At 43.0% G+C, this 20,576-nt stretch overlaps 1 protein-coding gene across 2 annotated transcripts; it reads left to right on the top strand.

Annotated features, from left to right (window-relative positions):
- The first annotated feature begins 1,245 nt into the window (after positions 1-1,245).
- LOC145898675 (uncharacterized) lies at positions 1,246-20,576 on the top strand. 2 transcript variants are annotated; one of them, XM_082987223.1, is made up of 20 exons: positions 1,246-1,752; positions 5,626-5,737; positions 8,303-8,369; positions 9,143-9,316; positions 9,480-9,582; positions 10,393-10,527; positions 12,496-12,578; positions 12,958-13,184; positions 13,318-13,464; positions 13,657-13,815; positions 14,229-14,405; positions 14,712-14,819; positions 14,998-15,158; positions 15,467-15,753; positions 16,022-16,122; positions 16,388-16,553; positions 16,726-16,833; positions 16,941-17,448; positions 17,682-18,322; positions 18,771-20,576. In XM_082987223.1, the coding sequence occupies exons 1-20, from the start codon at positions 1,629-1,631 to the stop codon at positions 18,975-18,977; spliced, it is 3,795 nt and encodes a 1,264-aa protein (XP_082843349.1). In that variant the 5' UTR covers positions 1,246-1,628; the 3' UTR covers positions 18,978-20,576. The 2 variants fall into 2 exon arrangements, with proteins under 2 accessions (XP_082843349.1, XP_082843348.1); XM_082987222.1 differs by having other exon boundaries at positions 15,464-15,753.

Raw genomic sequence — 20,576 nt, 5'->3', positions numbered from 1 at the left:
AAACACCCTCTACCAAGAAGTTCCTCATTTCTAGAACTCGTATTTACGTCTTTCCCGAGGGAGCGAAACGTTTCGTGGCACATCAAATATCTGCTTTGACCTCGCTTCGAGCGTCCGCCTCGTAACCACATAAAACCTACGTTTGATTAACCACGTCGGGCACGAATTTATTGAACTTTCATTGTTGCTTTTACAACGCGCGGCGAAGTTTATTCCATACGAAATTTAACGATCCCATAGTGAGTCGACCCAGGAGAACGGACTGGTTTGCGGCCAGTTTCAGTCGAGATTAAATGCGGTTCATTCATTTCCCAGTACTTGGAAATTCAGATTGTAAATGTTCTTGCAGTAATAACCTTTATTTTTGTTATGTTATTAGTTAATTAGTCATAAACATTTTGTTTGGCAAGTCTTGGTTTTTATATTAAACTTTCTAGGAAGCGATGTAATGCAGGTGGGCAAACTTTTTTTTTTGTCCTATTACCCAAAGCCAAGTGAGTTCATTTCTACCATTAGTAAGTCGATTGCAAACCAACGTGCTTTCCACATCGTGAAGTGAGTGATTTAGTATAAACAGACAGAAATCCCATAACCATACAGTAAGTCCATGTAACAAGTCCTGGTTGGTCCACAATAATCGTAAGAGCTTTATCGTGTGTACATACATATTATACCTTCTACGTCCTCACATCACGTTAGAGTTGTCAGTCGGTTCGGAGTCGATACACATCGTTTGTTTCGACCGTTTCTCCCCGTGTGTTGTTTTAGTCGGTTCAACCAACTTCAAAGTGACATAGAAAAACCTTATTGAACTCTGTGTCGGTTGATTAATGCCAGTCACCTGTAAGATCGAATAGACACGGCAGCGCATAGAAGTCCAGGTCGCTCTGATTGTCCTACGTTGTTTTCGAAAATTTTTATTGAATATATGCGCACTTGTAACTTGTGCTTACAATACGATTTGATCGCCTGATTCTGACGCAATAGACGACGTGATGATGTTTAAAATTGTGATATCGTAATGGTTACAAGTGAAAGTTTTTGTCACACTCCAATGGTTCCGGTTTTCTACAACTTTCTTTGACCAGCGTGAGTAACAAATCGCTTAGCTGACACCGTCCGTACCCCCTAATTTTTCCATTTTTAAACGTATCCCAAAATCAACGCACTAACCCCCAAAACAGACCCCCAAACTTTTATGTTGCCGCCACTTCGAGTAACAAATTCATCTTGCTTTACAGACGTTTAAGCGATAAGTTTTTTTGGCCGTGAAACACTTCAGCAGCAACACCGGCAACGTTCGTTAACGGTGCTGTCGCCTTATACAGATTAAAGCTGCGTTCCGCCCAGCACGAGATTCCGCCGCGCTGACGATCCCAAGCCAGCGGACGCACTAAAAAGCGGATTATCTTCGTCCGGACCAAGACCGAGCTTCTGTACTGGACTTTGCCGACAACAAGCAAAGTCTGCAAGCGAACCTTTTTGGACGTCACGGGCTAATCGGATTCAGCCGAGCGGTTTCTGGGAGCAAGTTTCAGTGGCTCAGAGTTTCGAAAGGACTTTTTGCGAGAACTCGATACAGCGATGGGCTGTTGAACGACACAAGACATTTTCACATATAACCGACCATGGGAAGATTGTTAGCTAGGAGAACCTTCGTGGAACAGGCAGCACTTATCTTGGCCGTAACCGCACTGGGACATTGTGTTATTCCCGAGGATCTGAAACCTGCAAGAGTCTACACAGCCAACGGTGAGTTGATTGTTTTTCTAGGTAAAGGAGTTTGTGGTCATTTTTGTTCACGGAAATGCGAGTCATTATAATACGTAGGTCTCAATTGTGGGTTCTCTCGAAATAATTGAATTTTACCCCTCAGGGAGGTGTTTGTGATTAAATGAAAAATTATCTGTTTAAATTAAACCTTTAAATAATAAGCGGGTCTTGACAGTTGTACGTGAAATTTGTGTTAGGATACACATACATCTGTTTCCCACATAAAACGCTTGAACACCTGCTATCCAGACTTAAATTTTAGCTCAACAAACGTTTCGTAACTTTCAACCTGTTCATGTAGCAATCGCGTTTCCTTCCGCTCCAGAACCAGCTTTTAATCAATCTCAATTTCGGAAAGCCTAATCACATTATTTCCTAACGCCTCAGCAGAGCGCGCAAAATTAAACCCATTGAAATTCCCACATCCTTAATGTTACCAACGGTCGCCTACGTCTGGTAATTGACCACCGTAGGGTGCAGGTCGTTAGGAACCTTATTCCGGTTGTGGTTTTACTAATTGAGTCGAGCAGGTTTGAAAGCGACTCGGTTTCTTGTTAATTGCGTTAAGTTTGCACCTGTCGTGGGTTGAACTTGACCTGGCTCGGTGAGTGATTGACGCCTGACAACACGTTTCAAAGCTATGTTTAGTTTATCGCTTGACTTTGTTGCTACCATGCAATGTTTGGGAGTGTTTGTGTTGCTATTTGTAAGGGCCTGCAAAAGAATCGGAAAACTTCTTTAAAAATCGATTGTCATCACAAAGTTAGTTTTTCGCTCCATGTTTAAATTCTGACCCGAAAAGTTTCGTTAATTTTTTTAACCTCCATTAAGAATTGGTGGAATCCAGAAGCATTTGCAATTGCCGTAATTTAAAAGCGCAAGTTACTTGAGAAAGTTTACCGACAGCAAATGACGTTTTTTGCTACACCCATAAATGTTCAAGGAATAAAAAAGCGTAACTATTTTTTTTTAACCAATTACACATAAAAACGTTACGCGTGCCAAGAAATTTCAGCGAGTGCTGATTTAATACGAGGCTTTCCGCGAAAATTTCGTTTGCTTGAAGCAAAGCGATTTTCTTTTGCGAACTAGGCTAACGCGGTGCCCTCAAGGCGAAACAACGGCTCAGCTGTGTGCGGTGGTTTTTTATGCAACGTGCAGCTGCCTGCGGAACGGGGTGGCGGCACCTTGTACAGCTGATTGGTATCACCGTTGCACCGAAAATGTCAAGTGCACCTATCCCTCTAGGGAGCCACATACACAGCGAGTGCATTGTTTTTCTTGAAAAAAGGCGCCATTAGGTAATTCGGGCACCCTATAAAACGGTTCTACAAATATGGAAAATTATTATTAATAGCTAATAAAGAGACGACTTGAACCCACATAAAGTTTACACCACCAAGCCCAACGCTTTGTGTCTAGGTGCACTCTCAAGGTAAAGGACCACTGTCGTACGTGTTCCTTTGTCATAAGCAAGCCTTTTGTGCGTCAACAACCAGCAAGGGGTGTGTCGTGTTACGAGGAACACCCGCTCCTGATGGGTTTAAGATTTCTATTTATACTATTGTGTGTCGGGTGCGAGAGGTAATCCAGGGATGGTTGACAGGTGTAGATATCGGCGCCTGGGTGACCTCTTGCTCTTTCGTTTCCAAATGCAGTTTCGAGTGGTAGATTGTTGTGTCTATTTGTGCTGCAGATCGATAAAATGAAAGTGCAATTTAACCCATTCCAAGAATTGAAGTAACAATAGTGACCTTTAGGAAGCAGTTTGCATTAAGTCAAGATACTCTACAACATATTAGAAATAAAAATATTTTACGTTTGTGCGCCTCTTCGCTACTAAACCGTGTATTGCGATATCCCTAAAAAATCACCATGTCACGGTGCACGGAGCGTTTGGCCACAATCCGTAGCGGCTAAATCCGACCAGATCCGGAGCCGCATAATCTCCGAGAGAGTTGTTTTCAAGTTGCCCAGATTGACGAATTGCACGCGATGAAGACGAAAATAGAAAAAGCTGAGGGCGCGTGTTTTTCAAACCCCGACACGGTTCACTGAGCGTTCAGGTGAACTGCGGTGTGCAAGGTAGCGCGCTGACTTGTTTTCGTTTGATCGTCGTGATCGACTCCACGCGCAATACGTCATTTCGACTGAAACAGAGTTTCGAAAACAGATTTTTAAGAAGGATCGCATATTTTCGGTTGTGGTAAAGTTGTTTTTTGTTTTGCCATTTTTGTGCCCAGTTTTGTTTGTTAAAAAAATCTGTAGGCCCGTTTTTGTTTTTACAACGTGGCTGCAACAGCAAATTTTGATACCTTAATATCAAATTGCGTCTTGTGCTGTTGGGTTGTGCAAGTCGGTTCGAGTGGGCTTGTCTAATTCCCTGCAACTTGCTCCTTCTCAGACGACAAGGTCGCAACGGTTCAAACCGTTAAGTAAAAACAACACTTCAGTGTCAGGTCATAAAAAAGCCCTCTTCTGGTTCATGGGTACACATGTCTGACTGGATTGCAACAGATTAAATGTTTCATGCGGAATCGGGACACACGAGGTCGACAAGATGGCGCCACCTAACATGCACGACTGCACGGACATTTTTCAGTTATATGTTAGGTGGAAAGGGTGTAGACAAATTGGTGCGAGTGTTATATGAAGCACAAGAATATTGCACGGAGATCGGCAATGATATTCAATCACGCCATATTCTGTAAATATTTACCTTTATTTTGCCAGTGCGAGAACAATCTTGCCGTTTATTCGATTCAATCTTAGCGCTAAAGTGGGTTCATATAATACATGTGTGTGTTAAATGATGACGAAAAAATAAACAAATCTTGAATTTTAAAGTGTTTTTTTCAGGCATCGCAATGTTTGTGGCCCTAAAACTAAATTATTATGAGAATTGCGGTTACTTGTGTTGTTCATGCTCAGCACAAAATACATGCGTACGTAGCAACCACAACTCGACCCGTCGCTCCTTAACCGGTAAAGCAGAAAACTTGCAATGATCCGTGCAAACCGTGTGGTTTTTGTGCAAAACTACAAATTGCACCGCAGTTTGGGGGCAATACAAAACCAATCCTCTTTTCTCCTTCTGTAATCACGGGCGTTATTGTCGATACTATCACTAGGTCTGTGCAGATAAACCAATGATATTTTAAACAGAACCACCGCTAGTTTGTTGGCGAGACATCTGTGTTGTTGCTTTCAAACATTTTTTGAAACGCATTAGAAGGTTAAAGAGAGCAATTTTAATTGATTTACCAATAACACCGCGTCATCGAGAGAATGTTTGTCCCAATTACAGCTCCATGCATTTCCAAACCGATTCATGTATCGTCCATAAGCACTCCAACTCGTCTAAAATTGTTTAACAACAAAACACGGTTTGATAAAGACGCTTCGGATTGGACAAATCGCCGGTGTGGTTTGGTTCTAGGTATGACTCCAACGTTTTAATGCTCTGCGGTCGTAATGCGATATTGAACACCACGACCAGACCAAGCCACAGACCGCACAATCTGATAGGTTCCCAAAATGTGTTTTTAAGCACGCTTCTCATGGGGTTGCGAGTAGTTACAGCCAAACACTTTTAGTCGTTGAAAGTTGCTGGCGGGCATATGTGTTTGGTTGAATTTAATTGATGTCATTTTTCCCAAAGCCACAGAATTTTCTATTTGCGATGCCCTGGAATCGACTGCTCTTATTAAAACTGCAACCGCATCTGAATTTACTTTTTGTTATTGTTTGTTTCACGTTTTTGTTCAAAACTTAAAATTAAGATTTGCCAATCTGTGCAAAAGCTTTCCAAAATTCAATGGTCCAAACTTTGACGATGTGCGTTATTTTCAGACACGAGCAACTACGGTGTTTTCGTCGGATCAGGAGAGAATGGGGAATCGCCCAAGTTGCAGTTTGTACAAGGGATGACAAAAGTCGATGGTGATTACGTCATCCACGCAAGGTGAGTCTCATTAAATCGATTTTCACTTCATTTCAGATTCGTTTTTTCATGTCTTAGAAATGTCATGATCTCAAAATTGATTTCCGTGGCGGGCTGAATAATCAATTTTTTATGAATAAGTTATCGAATTTACTGACTGCAAGATACGCATGCAACGACCGCGTATTTGCGATCTCGTGTTAGGCAGCGGCAGATGCAACGCAACTGCGGCAGTAATTTGTTATCCCATGAGAGATACACTTGTTTACGCATAGTTACAAAGTCGTCCAGTTAGTTGCGTCCTTGCTTGTGATTGTATTCCTTTAGAACTCAATACACGCACTTCACCTTCACAGTGATATGGCCCCCCTTTCTTGAGAACAGCGAACGCTATTTCTGGCAATTTAATCCCCACCCGAACCTTGCTATTCACAGCGTCTCGAGTCATCCAAGTCGGATTAAATAGGTGATAGTGTGAGGGGGATGATGAACAGCGCTGGAAATGTTGTTGTATGCCACGCGAATAGGGTTGAGTGCCATCGAGACCTCTTGTATAAGCGATCTTTGCGCCGAAATAGCGCTGAGGGGCCTCGAACAGACTCGGTGAAAGCGACGCGGTTTGTACAGCGTTCTGCAATTCACCACCCCGATGATCCTGCATCGTGAAGTCATTCATACAGCTTTGTTGCCCACCTTGTTCACAAAAACAGCTGAAAACACATTGCAATTAATTATGCCCACTTTATTTGAGCTGTATGATGTGATGATAATATAGTTGGTGAAGTATAATATGCCCTATATAATGGAATGATGGCAAATAATTGCGCCTATTACAAGGATACTTTTGCACTACTAGAGGCTCCATTACGGATACATTACTAGACGTTTCGATCGTCTAAATTTGTCTATACGATGACAGTTTACTGCAAAGAAAACAAATTAAGCAGACAAATTTCTTCTGCGGTTTGGGTATTGTCAGATCCTGTCCAAATTACAAGAGTGGAATCACCCAGCCGTGTGCTGGATTTGACGCGAGCGACGAAATTACCCGACCCGTGGCGTGTGTTTGTACAAGTTAGATAATGGCTGCTAATGATTCGTAAAAATGGGCACGTTACCCTTTCGGAACGGACTCGAGGCACCAGCACTTCCAAGGCAAGTATCGTACATTGACTGATCGGCGGTGTTTGCGAAGTATTCGGTTACCTGTACATCGGGAACACGTCTTCAGACCCGCGTGCGCAATTTTCGCTCAGCCATTGGCCGGTAATGGGATCACATCGACGCTAATTGGAGCGTGTTGTTGCTGACTTGTTGACTTTGCTGGGACTGCTCGAGTCACCTTTATACGTGACGAGCTGACGTTTCCAGCAACTTAAACTTTAGCCAAACATCTACCCGTCTAAAGCAGAATTGGGATTTGTGCAGCCGATAACAGTTGCAGGAGACCGATCAGGTTTTAATTTCTTGGAAAATGATATTTCTATGTATGAGGTAAAACCACCAAAGGGCGGGTTCAGCGTGAATTGCCACGTCCGCCTGCTTTGCGGTCATCACGGAGTAACTCTTGTAAATATATGCACATTGTAATTACATGTCAGCTTATGGGATGCACAGCATTCAGGTGGTCGACCTTCGGACGGGGATTTCCAGAAACGAAATTGGTTTGTTGCAAACTCTCCTCAACTTATTAATACGATTGGTCACGAAAAAATCGCAAAATAATACTTCAACACCTGGCGTTCTGCCAATTAGACGTTGCACTAAGCATCCGACCGCGGTGACACAGAAACCTTCCCGACGCGTCACTCGTCAGCAGGTTTAACGTTTGTTACGTTGGTGCTACGTCACTATGGTTGTTGTAAGCCACCGAGGTGTGTTTCCTTGGTTGACTTGCTCCGGGAAGACGTGCGTCTGGCTCATTTTGGGTGAAAGGTTTCCTTCCATGCTATCTTCTACGGGGTAACTCTATGTCATTCCCTGATGACCCTTCACTGGACGTTCAGGTGTTGACAGATGAGCAAGCAGGAAAAACCTTCACGGCAAACACGTTTCATTGGCTTTCCTATTACAACGCATGCAAATTTTGTATTAGCAATGTTGGATACTCAGAAGGAACCGCATAAACTGACGAATATACAGAAACAATCATTACTTTGTCCCAGTGGGTTTTGAAACGTGAAATGAAGCCAGAAGTATAGGTCGAGTTGCATCTGTCAACTAAAGCCTTTGTTGCCTGAGATCTTTGCACACGGCACACCTCGTCACGTGATATGCTGAGCTTGGCCTAATTCGGTTTGTTTACGACTCATGTTAATGCAGCTTACAAGGAGCTTGTAGCAGTTAAAACTCCTGTTCTGCTTGGCTTGTCACGGAAAGTGCCTGTTTTGTAGATAATACTCCTTTGGGTAACATTGGGGGTTCCGCAAAGTTTTGCGATAGACAAATTTGGCTACAATCTAAACAATCCTGTTTCTGTTTCGTTGCCTAATGCAGTTGTTTCGAATTCTAAACAAGTGAAATCCAACCGTGGCATATTTGCCGACTTATGTTATTTGACTTCAAAGGATATATTTTTTGTTTCAGGGACAACGTATTCTTCGTGAACCCAGGGGCGGATCCGAACGACGCCGGCGAAATCCAACACAAACAGGTTTCAATTATTTTTCTGTTTATTTTATTGCCAAACGCAGCTGCGATCGCAGACAAAAATCTTTTTTACCCTGTCTTAATCGTGCTCTGTCAACCCGATAAACCCGCTATGTTTAGATGAACTTACCACTGTAAGTTCAAAGGTGTGTTGTGTTTTACTTCATGCTGGATAGCAGGTGTTGTCCAGTAGCTCAATAGTTGAGCTTATCAAGCTCACTCGCGCAATTAAGTCTGACAGAAGGACGCATGCTTGCGGCTATTGCGGAGCCGGTTGCCGTTTAACCCTTAATTGTTGCCTTAACCGAGCTTCAAACTCGCAATTAGCCGTACGACTCGTCCTCTCATAAAATTATGTGCTTCGTGCTACTCCAGCTTTCAATAGATTCACGGTAAAGTGGAGGTTTAATGTGGGACGACGCTGTAGCTCTTTCATGTCTTGGGTCGCTTATTATTGTTTTGCAATTGGTAATCTTGGTTGAGATTTGGCCAAGATTTGACAGGTTCATTGTTTTCAATGCCGTGCTTACTTGCGGCTTTGAGAACAGCTTATTTCTGTAATATCAACTTGTCATGTTTTAATTCCATTTTTAACTATATTCTGTATTTGTTATATCTGTACCCCTAATTTGATGAAATGTTAATAGTTTTATTGTTTTCGCAATTTCCCAACAATGAAACCAAAGTCCATCGAGCTGCCAAGCATGAAAGTAACCTGTGATGTGGGCGCAGCATTTGCAGCGCTTTAACGCACAAGTAAACATGGATGTTCTGTAGGTTATAAGTTGGCCCTCCAACAACGCGACCATTGACTTGTGCCGCCGGAAAGGAAAATCAAAGCTGAAATGCCACAACTACGTTAAAATCTTCGTCCGTCTGAACCCCCCCAACACTAACCGTGCCATTATCTGCGGGACGAATTCTTTCTACGCGAAATGCAAGCATTTGCAGGTAGGTCAGTAATTAAGAAGCATGCGCTTGGTTTGCGGGTTTTAATTAACTTCAAGATCAAAGCTGTTTCATGCAAACGTCGTTTCGTTATTTTGTTCATGTTTATCCTTGTGTCCACCGCTGGAAGTTGAAATTTTTCATTGTACTGATGTATTCGTTGCAGCAAACGGATGACAAAGTTTGGAAAGTGTCAGAAAATCCAGACTTCGATGGGAAACCATTCTGTCCGTTTGAACCAGAATACAGCGTGGCCTCCACAGCCGCAGGTAACGTGAATTGCAAGGACGTAACAAAGCCAGTAAAAGCTTAAACTGAAACCGAGCACGACAGTAGATGATTCCGATAACGCAACTGAGTTTTCTTAGCTTTGGTTAAAAGGTTGTTTTGGAAATAGAATCTTCTCTTCTGTCAATAATTTGATCTTTGAGATTCGCATAATAATCTATATAAAAAAAAATCGTCATCAAAACCCTGTCAATGGACAGTATATCCCAACGACTTGGCCTTTTAGCACTTTGGGGTAACATGCTTTGGTACACGTACAACATCCTGCCCTAAGAGCGATTTTCATAATTGCCCACCCTTCTTGATTCTGTAGGCGTCGATGCCCTGTTCAAGTAGAAAAATCTAGCAACTTATCGACAGCCTTGGGCAATGTACGCCTAAACGTCCCAAGGCATAGGTTATGCGATTACCTTTAATAACCCATCGTCTGAGCAATAATATCGACCTTCAATGGGCGTGCAGCATTTATTGAACAATGCCCTTCCTTCTCTTCTATGCTCTGTGGTTGCGGTTTAATTGGAAACGATTTTCGGTGATTAGTTCCAAAGTTTCAGTACCTTGCCGTTAGTTTATTTAACAAACCACTGCATTAAATTTAAAAGCCCCTAATCCAACTCTACTTCGGTTTCATTTTGCATTTTTTTCGTATCTGTAACTGACAACTGAATATTTTCGCTAAAATCACCTATGGTTTTGTCCTAATGCCTGCCCTAATGATTTGGAAAAGGTGCACTGATGATGTCACGAACTTTTAAACTTTTTCTTCAGGTTTGTGTTGTTTGTCATTTTAGATAGCAACATGTACACTGCTACGTCGACTGGTTTTAGCGGACACGACAGCATGATACATCGGGCGCCCGTCTCTGTTGCTAGGGGCAACGACACCAACCTGCGAACCAACAAGGGCGACGCTGTGTGGTTAAACAGTAAGTTCATTTTCTTGTGATCGAAAATTGCCGCAAAATCGTAAATTTGCGCGTGAAATTATGCCCAGGCGTTTGATATAAGGTCCAAGTTAAGAGTTGACGGGCGAATTTTCAATTATCGCACGGCGTTATGCACACATGCACTTTGCATGGTGCCATCATGATAAGGTTAAGTATCCCAACTGGTGGAGAATTGACTTTCTAGGTAAAAAGTAAGCGAATTTAATGGGAATGGAGTTCTACAGGGTCTGAGATAAGATGCCTTGGCAGAACGTATTTAAAACACAAAAAAAATTATTTTCTAACGTTTTGTAAGACAAAGTTCTTGTAAGTTACGTTGTTTTTGAGTCTTTGACATACAAAGAGATTGAAGTTTGTAGACCTCTGCTTGGCAAAGCAAGGCTTATTCACCAAGCACACAAACATGGTGCCAATTACGAGCAGGTGCAAAAATAGCAGTGCAAGTTTACCTGCTAAACAACGTGATCCTGCCTCAGTAACAGCGCCAGTGCCCCTTTGTGTTGTCTGGAAAAGGTCTTGCTGCACCTTTTCGCCAAGTTCCTTTGTAAGACCCGCCGCTTTACCGCTAAAAGCGACCCAACGAGTTTAGGTTACACGGTTCAACGGCTTAGACAGGGGGTTGCGCCTGGGTTTAAAACGCGCTGCCACCGGCTTTTCTGGACATACGCCGGCGATTCCAGTGTTTGCCACACGTACACGGCAGCGATAATGGTCGGCTTGAGCTAAATGATGGGGTTTAACGGTAAGAATCGGGGGATGTGGGTCGCGCCGACTTGGCGGAGCGGGGACAATGCGCCTCGACGACCGGAGATGCCAAACTTGGAAAACATGAACATTTAAGGACGCTCTATGACGGATATGACAATGAACCGCTCACTTTTTGCCCCTGTCTTGAAATCACAAAAGGTGGTTGAGGACTTTGTTTGGAAAGAGCGTTGCGTCGCGGTGTTAATGGACCCGAAGTGTCACACACCAATGTATACAGAGCCGGATTCAACTCTTGCGGACCTCATTATAAGATAAAAAAAAACACCCATTACTTTGGCATTGTAATTTTTCTGCTACTGCACAATATGCTGTACTTATTGTAAATCGCTTCGATGTATTTAACAAAAGGCGTCTTTGTTGCAATAATCTTTTTCGTCCAAATACTCCCGGTGCTAAGTCGTGCGCTTGACCTTATGTGCGCCGACTGAACTAACAAATCCCCACAACCAAGTTTGTTGTCCTAATTCACGTGGAGGATGTCTTTAACTATGAGCGAGCGGGGGCAAACACCATGAACATTCGATCGACAAAATCTTTTAAGTTTTTTCAACGTGTTACTCCCTCTATTGCGGCGAAAGGGTCTTCATTCTACTTAATCTGTTTCCTTGACAGCGGCGACAGGATCGATAAAACGTGCCAAAAAGTCTTGCTTTGTAGCCTTACTTGTATAAGTTTGAAGGAAAGGTTGAAACAACTCCACCATCATGCAACCCCGGACTTGTCTGTTGGAGTAACGAAACTATCATGATGTGACTGCATATGGGCAAATGCCGAAATGTCCGCAATATTTAGTTTATGCATGAGGTTGTATATGTCACAGAAAAAAACGATGTCGGGTTTGACATCAACTTGTTTTGGGATGTTTAGGGTGCTGCAAAGGTTAAACTAAGGCCTGAGAGCGGTTGGCGACCTTTTTCGCCTGTCTGAACACTTGATTGCAATAAACACGCAGTATTTTGACAGTTGTCTGCGGGTCGATGTTAAAACTACATCTTGTCACTAGAATTGTGACACATTGCTTTTGACGAGTATCTTGAATGCGGTTTCGTTGGTAATTCAAAGTTAAATTAGGGGGTATGTTAAAATTATGAGGTTATGTAACGATATGTATATCCAAAACAATGGTAATTGGGCAATAATTACACTTTACCGCACTAAGTCCCTTGTTTGTTTTTGCAGATCCACGCTTTATCCGGTTTGCCGACCAACCTACCAAAATGTACACATTTTTCACAGAAAATGAGATTGAGGACAAGACCTACGTAAGTTGCAATCCTCCAGTTACGTCATAATCGCTTTTGAGCGACTTGTTCGTGACCCGCTGGGCCTTTGACATTTTTATGAATTGTTATTACTGAATATCTGGCAACGTTTTTCGTTTTATTGGCAATGAAACACAAAAAAGTTTCCAATCACCAGCTTATGCTCATTTTAGTGTGATATTTTCAGTGTTGTTTGCTGCATTTTTTCCCAAACCTTAATCCCATGCAACTGTTTGAGTGAATTTGTAAGAATAAGCACCACAAGTCAGCATTATCTCATGTATTTGTCAAAATTAATTATATATGAAACTGCTCCAAACTAACAGTATATTTTCGCACCCGCTGAAATTGTTTCACTTAAAACTGCTTAATTTTGCAGCAAGTTTACTCGAGAGTGGCACAGACTTGCAAATCGGACCAGGGCGGTGTCAAAGTGATGAGGAACCACTTCACCAGCTTTTTCAAAGCAACTTTGAACTGTTCCATACCGGGACACCCGCCGTTTTACTTCAACGAGATGAGTGACGTCACTGATGTCGTCACTCTGACGATGCTTGACGGAAGGAGCCAGGCTCGTGTGGTGTTTGCAGTAATGAATACACCAAGGTTTGTTGTTGAGTAAAATTTTGCCTGAATATACTCTTTTTGCGAGTGTTTCTGCCTAAACCTTTCTTGTTGAACTGTTGGTAATGCGCAATGCGATGCACAGTTGATGTTAACTGGTAATCATCACTTTCAGGAATAGCGTTCCGGCCTCTGCCGTGTGTGTCTTTGTTGTCGATGATATTGAAGCCGCCTTCAAGGGTCCGTTTCTCGAAAAGAATGAGCAGAACGGCCACGAATACTGGGGCGAGCAGAAGGTTTTTCCCACTCCGCATCCAACACTGTAAGTGGCGCCAAAACAAATGCACACACGTTTTTTGTGTAGCTAGATCAATGGGTACCCTTTATACATTACAACAGAAAATTGGCCTCGATGTAATCGTAAAATTGGTGTGTTTTAACGTAACCTCCATTGCATATTCTGCGCGAACGAAACAATGCCGAATTATTCCATCCAACTGTTTTTGTGATGTAGGTGTGGGTACGGGTCGGTTGCTGCCAGCGATTCCAAGTTGGATTTCGTTCGTAAACATCCGCTCATGTCAAAGAGTGTCAACGCATGGGACATGAAACAACAGAAAGTGGACGTCGGACACCACGAGTCTTCTCCTGTATTCACGTGGATGAACGCAGGGTAAGAGTCCGTTAACCTTCATGCGGAAATGTGCTTGGTTTGGATCTGATAATTTTTACAGTTAAAATGAACCATATATTGTGATGTTTGTATGCTGTAATTTGTTTGTTAAGTATATTAAAAACATAGAAGCCAAAGAGCCTAAATATTCATTGAGCTACAAATAGATATGTACATACTGTTTCGGCCAATAAGGTCTCTTGAGTGCAGTTAGCTTACCAGCTAATTCAGCACCAGCTACAATAGTCACCAGCTACACCGATGAGACCTTAAATGGTATAAATGATCTTGCAAAAAATCCTTCATGTTTTTCCGGTGTTTGAATCACGCTCGTACTAATAAGGCAGATCACTGAAGATTTATCCCTAGAAGCACCCCTTATAATTAAATTATCGCCGTAATTTGACCCGCAGGCACTTTCTCACCACAATTGACGCCGACCCGATGCCGAACCGACGGAAGACTGTGATCTACGCCGGCACCGAAAAGGGGAAACTGCTCAAGATTGTTGGAGACACAAGAAGCGGAAATTTCGATTTGCTGGATGAGCGCACTGTATTTAACGAAAAAAAATGCGGAGACACGGACAGGTGATAAAAAGTGCTGGTTGTGTGTTGGAGTAGTGGAATGTATATTTTGTCGCGCGTCACAAACCGACGAACGGCGGTGATTCATTTGACTCCCGATGACTGTGGCATCCTGACAAACAAAGTCATAATGCTGGGATAACGTGTTTTGGACTGATATCCCCGTGTGGATGACTTTCACATCACCTGCAAACTGAGAATAACATCGTGTTCAGGAAACATAAAAGATAGTTTCATTAGGTTGAATATTTCTATTATCGCAAACCTCACTCCCTTAGCATATCTCTTCAATTCCATGTTTTTTCGCAGATCCGTTCGGAAAGTGACGATCGACAAGGACAGCGGTACAGTGTTGTTGCAGTTTGTTAACTGCGTTGTGTTCGCACCACTTTGTCCTCTAGTCACCAAGTGCCGCAAGTATGTAAAACAATCTTTGTCAATCGATCACGCACTTGATTAACTCTAAAATCCTGGGTCACATTGTTTCAAAACTTAACTGATTTTTAATGAAGCAGTAACTTCATTACCGCTATGTCTTCGTGATAATATTTACGCGACATGTACCTTGTGTTGAAAGGGTTTCTTAACTTTTCAGGACGTGCGAAAACTCTGGAGATCCGCATTGCGTTTGGCGCAATAGTCGATGTGTATCGGTTACCACTAGCAACGAGGGTGTGTCCGCGGGCTCTCCAACCGATGTTGGTCAGTGCAATGAGTGTGTCGGGGGTGTGTGCCTCTCCGTCGGCGGTCAACCTCGTAAGTACTTGCATTTGTACACAAAAAAATATGTTATTATCTTCATTGAATTAATACTGGCAAGTAGAGTCTAAAATAGTGCTTCAAAGGAACAGCTCAAGTAACAAATAAAAGACTTTAGATGGTTATGAAATCTCACCGTTTCTAAAATTTTGTGCCTAGTTTTCAACACTAAGCAAGTTAATTTTTTAAGCATTCAGAATTAAGGCACTAAACAAAACTTGGTTTATTCTGATTAAACACAAAATAACCTACTCCCAATCAAAATAGGTTGTGACAAAATTCAACATACATGTTTTTATTAGCAGGTGTGGCACCCGATCCAAGCGTTCCTGAACAGGAAACAAACAACACCGAAGTAAAAAACGGAACGCTCGATTCCAAACCAGAGCCAACATATTCCTCTGGGAACAACGTCACCGCTCTGGCCCAAGCCGGCGACTGGACTATCCCGGGAGGCATCGGATTGGTTGTTGGCTTTTTCTTGGCTCTTGCTTTTGTCATGTTGGCTCTCATTGCTTTGCGTTGCAAGAGAGAGAAGTCTGGAAAGTATCCTCCCAAGGAAAAAAAAGTTAAAAAGAAAAAGCTGCAGAATGTAAGTTTACTTTTCCGGCAAAAATCTGTTTTTGTATATTAAGGCACAAATAGGACATTAACCTATGTTAATCGGTTTTACGTAGACATACAGTAGTGAGTAAGCAACAAGGATTAAATTAAACCAATTATTTGTTCATAAATACTGCATACAGAACAAAAATAAACCAAAACTGAGTATACGGATCTTAAGGTAGATTCTATCTGTTTGCGATCAAACTTTCCAAATACTACTCGGCAAAAATACATTGATCGATTTTTTGCGACAGGGTTCAGTGCGCAAGAGCTCGTCACGTGATAGCCGGAGGGATTCAAACCACTCGAACGGACACAGTAAAGGCAGAAATGCGAGTGCAAGCAGCGCAAACAGGTACTTGCTGAGTACTTAAAAATCGAAATGTACTTAACCTGCGTAGGTGCATTTGCCCTCATGGTGGTGAAGACAGCAGCTGTACGTATTACGACAACAATTCACCCGACAATCACATCGTGGATTGCAAATTTTTTTTAATTCGAATGAATTTTAAAATTAAAATCAAGCGCCGGAAAATTTTCTTTGGGAAAAATAGTTAAATCGTAGTTAAAAAACAGATAGTTTTGGTGACGCTAAACCAAATGATTCCTCTGTCCTCCAGACACGTGGACAACAGAAACTCAGTCCACGAGGAGGGAAGGAGGAAGAGGAATATCACTGAGTCGAGCGTCGGAAACAGGAGCGAAGAGGATACTGTCTTCCTGAGCACGGGGGATCCCCTCGCTACCCCTGACAGCCCCAACGGAAGAGATATGGTCCCAAAACACGTGCGTGTTAAACGGTTTTAAGAACTTCACCGTGTTTTGTATAAAAAAACAAACTTAAAAAATATGATTAGTTTGTTGCAAAGACACTTCTACTTGGGCTGAATTTTCATGTGGCCTAAACCATTGTTCTGCACAAAGTTTTAAGGTTAAATACGAAATATTTTCAATTTAGCATTTATCGACCACCAGCAGTCAAGGCGGCAAGAGAAGGATGCGAAATTCCGTCCCATCCACCAGTTCGGCGCCAGACCATGCAGAAGATCATCAGTTGAGCCCATCGGTAAGTTCGGTGTTTATCGCAGTACTTTTTGTTTACAAATGTGTGGCTAATGACGTAACACCGAATTCCTGCTCGTCGAGTTAATAACAAACTTTTACTTATTTCAGAAACGCAGCATTGACGATATGGGTCTGATGTTTTCCGCCCAATCTCGAATCCCGGAAAGTGATGACCAACCCGCCTCGACGCCTACGGACAGCGATATGCTGCTACCTAGCGGTCACCAGCAACGTGTGCCCCCTGTCCGCACGATGTCGTTTCAGGGCGGCGCAAAGCAGTTTAATCGCACCTACAGCATGGACAATGCAAGGGCGACGACCATAGGCCACGGCAGGCCGAATATGCGCAGCATTGGACGTCAGCATTCGCTGCAAGTTGTCAGGACTACGCACCAGCCGGTATACGCACCGCACCCGATGGTGGCCATGAGCCCACACGGGGCGCAGCCGCACGGTCCCGTACCAACGTGGACCCAAGCGGCCCCGTCGGTTCCCCAGCAGTCGGGAAGATACGACAAGCGAATGACACACAGTCTGGACAGGAGGCAACTTCTCAAGGGACAAAACTACCAGTTGGTTCCCAACGAGGTTTTCAACGAGGAACCTCAACCCATGGGTAAGTTGTAAAAAACAAAAAACACAGAGTGTTCATTTTATCGTTTGTTAGTAATTAGTTTTTCTTTTCTCGTGGTTTTGACTTTAATAAACAGTAATTCAGAGCTTTGAAGTTTAAATTTTATTATCGATGTAACCGGGCATTATTTATCATTTTAAAAGAAGCCTGTCTAGTTAGTCGCTTTAAACCCAGTCGACGTGGCTGCAAACCTGTAAATAAACAATATATTGTAGGCCCTCCGCAAAAGTCGTTTCAATCCCAACGCAAGCGCAATGTCAGTGAATCGGCAGCGGGCGCCATTCCTCCCTCCCACGTACAAATGCAGCGCAACTATCTGGCCGTCGTCGACGAACAGGAGCCGATGAGCAACGTGGAAAGGCCCACGCCGGGGCCACCGAAGGCCCTGAGGGACAACCTCAAACTCAATCTGCAACCCACGGTCCCCAACGGGAACCAGCTTCCGCGCGGGGAATTCCCGGGGGCCGGCAACGGCTACTCGGCATTCGCGCGACCTCCGTTCGATGGGGTCATGTCGCCGATGAATCGCAACCACCTGCGCCTGAACGTGCCTCGATCCAACCCCGGCACCCCGCAGCACGAGAACCCCCCGTCGTTCGGGGAACCCCCTTACAGCCCCTCGTACGTGAACAAGGGTAACACCACCTTCCCGTCGGCGCAGAAAAACAAGCGACTTCCGGCCCAGAGGAGCTTGCCCAATGAGGGCCTACAGCGTTTATCGGGTCCGTTCGGTTCCGGGACGCCCGAAGGCCACAGTCCGAGCAAGTCCAACCCCACATCGCCGCAAGTGGGCGACAACCGCGAACCTGTATATCCAGGCCAGGAACGGGAACGCCACGCGAGCGGAAACAAGCAGGTATCTTCTTTTCTTCAGTTTAGTGTTTGGAAGCTTTTTTCGCAGTTGCTTTCACCCGATATTCACTTACGTGTAGAAATAACTTAAGATCCACAACTGTTGTATTGGCTTCCAAATAATCTTCTCTACTTAACATCTAAAGTATTGTTGTGTTTCAGTGATTCCCAAAGGGTTTCCCGGTCCCCTAGGGTTTCATAAATAATAAAATATAAAGGATTCCATGAGCTACTACCTGTTTTTTGGGCAAAAGTTACTTTTAATTTTTTGCGCGTGCCTGTGTCAAATTAAATAACCTTATTCGGTTCCGCGGTTAAAAATGTGTGTAAAACACTGGTATTTTGGTCTGTGGTATAAGATTACAAAGGATTCGCAGTTTTTTGTCAGACTGGTGATAAATTTTCAAACCTTCTAATTCCTAAATCAAAATAATACTGTTTTTATCTCCCAGCCAACTCCGTCGTCACCAGTCAAGTCCTACCCTCCGGTTACATTTGCGAATTTACCACCGAACACAAACGGCAACGGAATGCCGAGAGCCCGACACGCATCCGGACCCGAAACAGGACGCCTGGTGAACCCAAACCAACGGACCGACGCCGTGAAAAGGCCCCAGAAAGCAATCAGCGTTCCCGACGCTCCCAAAGAATTTGCTTAAGTCGTCTACGTTTGGTGGCGGAAAGAATGTACGAAAAGCTCAAAGATGCATTTTGAGAGGCCTTTTGCAAGACGACTGGAAATGCCGCGTTTCAGTGCTTCAGCCGGGTTTAGAGCACTTTGAGACCAAGGAACAAAGGAAATCGTGATTGTCCTCCATATAAGGGCCAAACGATGATAATTGAATTGCCGGAGAGCAAAATATTCAAAACTAACATCTCTGCATCGAACAAATTTGTCGCCTTTTACTTACGATCAGCCGTACTATTCGCGTTATGCAACTTGCGTTTCCAAAGGTACAAAACCCAAAAATTGCTTCATCGAACTTCGTCCGCGCACTCAACTCACTTAAAGATGCACACGATCCAAAAATATTTCTATCCGCGAAAGATCAAAATCCCCTGTTTATGTTTCAAGGCACTTATTTGTATTTTACGCCGCGACACTGCCATCCGCTTTCAAGCTTTTATGCACTTAGCGGCAGTTGATTGTGTGTATACATGCTTGTGTGTGTTACAGCTCCACATTCGACCATTTAATTTTTCAAATTTTTCCCTTCACCGAAGAGCAAACAAATTTTTTTCCATAGGTCCATTGCCTGTTCTGCAATGTTGGTTTGAGTAGCAATACAACGACAAATTGTCACCACTGTTAATATGGAGACAAGCACCCTTAAAATGTTGCGAACGTTTAACCCTAAAGGAGGCATTAGTGCTGTTTACTGCTGTCAACCATGGTGATATAAGCGTATAGACTGCTTTTTGACAAGGGTAAATTTCCCAACGCTTGGTAGAACGTCAACGTAACCACACCCCTCGCTTTGTACCAAATATTACCTACGACGCGGTACGTTTTTATAGTGTTTTGTTTTGCGTTAATTGTACTTCCGTGTTCTGTACAAAGTTCATTTCAGAATTTTAATCGTGATTTTTTTAACTTTATCGCGTTTGCGATTCGAACTTTTGCGACAAATGTGGAAAATATTTTACTGTTATTTTTTTAATTTTGCAACGGTCGGTCGTTATTTTTAGCGAAATGTCCATGACAAAAAACGTCACCGATATTTAATCGGTATGTCGTCAATAGTTTAGAATCTAAACTCTAAACTTAAGATCAACATCACAAAGCTAAGTTAGTAGCCGGCACTCGTTTCTGCCGTTTAATGTTGTACGTTTTATTCAATCCCTGCAATGTGTGATGGAAACACATTTTTTGTAACCCCAAGTGACGTAATTTAGCTTTTTGGCGCAAAACTGTTCTTCCAAATGTTGCAAGCTGCTGGTCAAAATGTTGTTTTTACGCTTTCCGTTTCACCTCGCGACTTCTAAGTTAAAAAAAACTTTCTTTTAATGGCGTACAGCAAACCCGCTGCTGTTTTCACAGAATGTATCTTAAAATCTGTTGTTTTACAAACGACTTCTCGATCTATGTTTTTTGCCAACATTATCAACTGAATTTTTAACCCTATCGTAACCCAACCAATAATGGATTGATGCGACACACAACACCTTGTGACGCAATAATGTGATCGTTACGTATTAGTTCCATTCTTAGTCTTGCCACGTTTAGCGCTGTAATAAATCGAACGAGCACTGCCTAA

Source organism: Ascidia mentula, chromosome 4 (assembly GCF_947561715.1).
Source record: "Ascidia mentula chromosome 4, kaAscMent1.1, whole genome shotgun sequence".
Taxonomy (NCBI): domain Eukaryota; kingdom Metazoa; phylum Chordata; class Ascidiacea; order Phlebobranchia; family Ascidiidae; genus Ascidia; species Ascidia mentula.
This window is presented reverse-complemented; position numbering and strand designations above follow the sequence as displayed.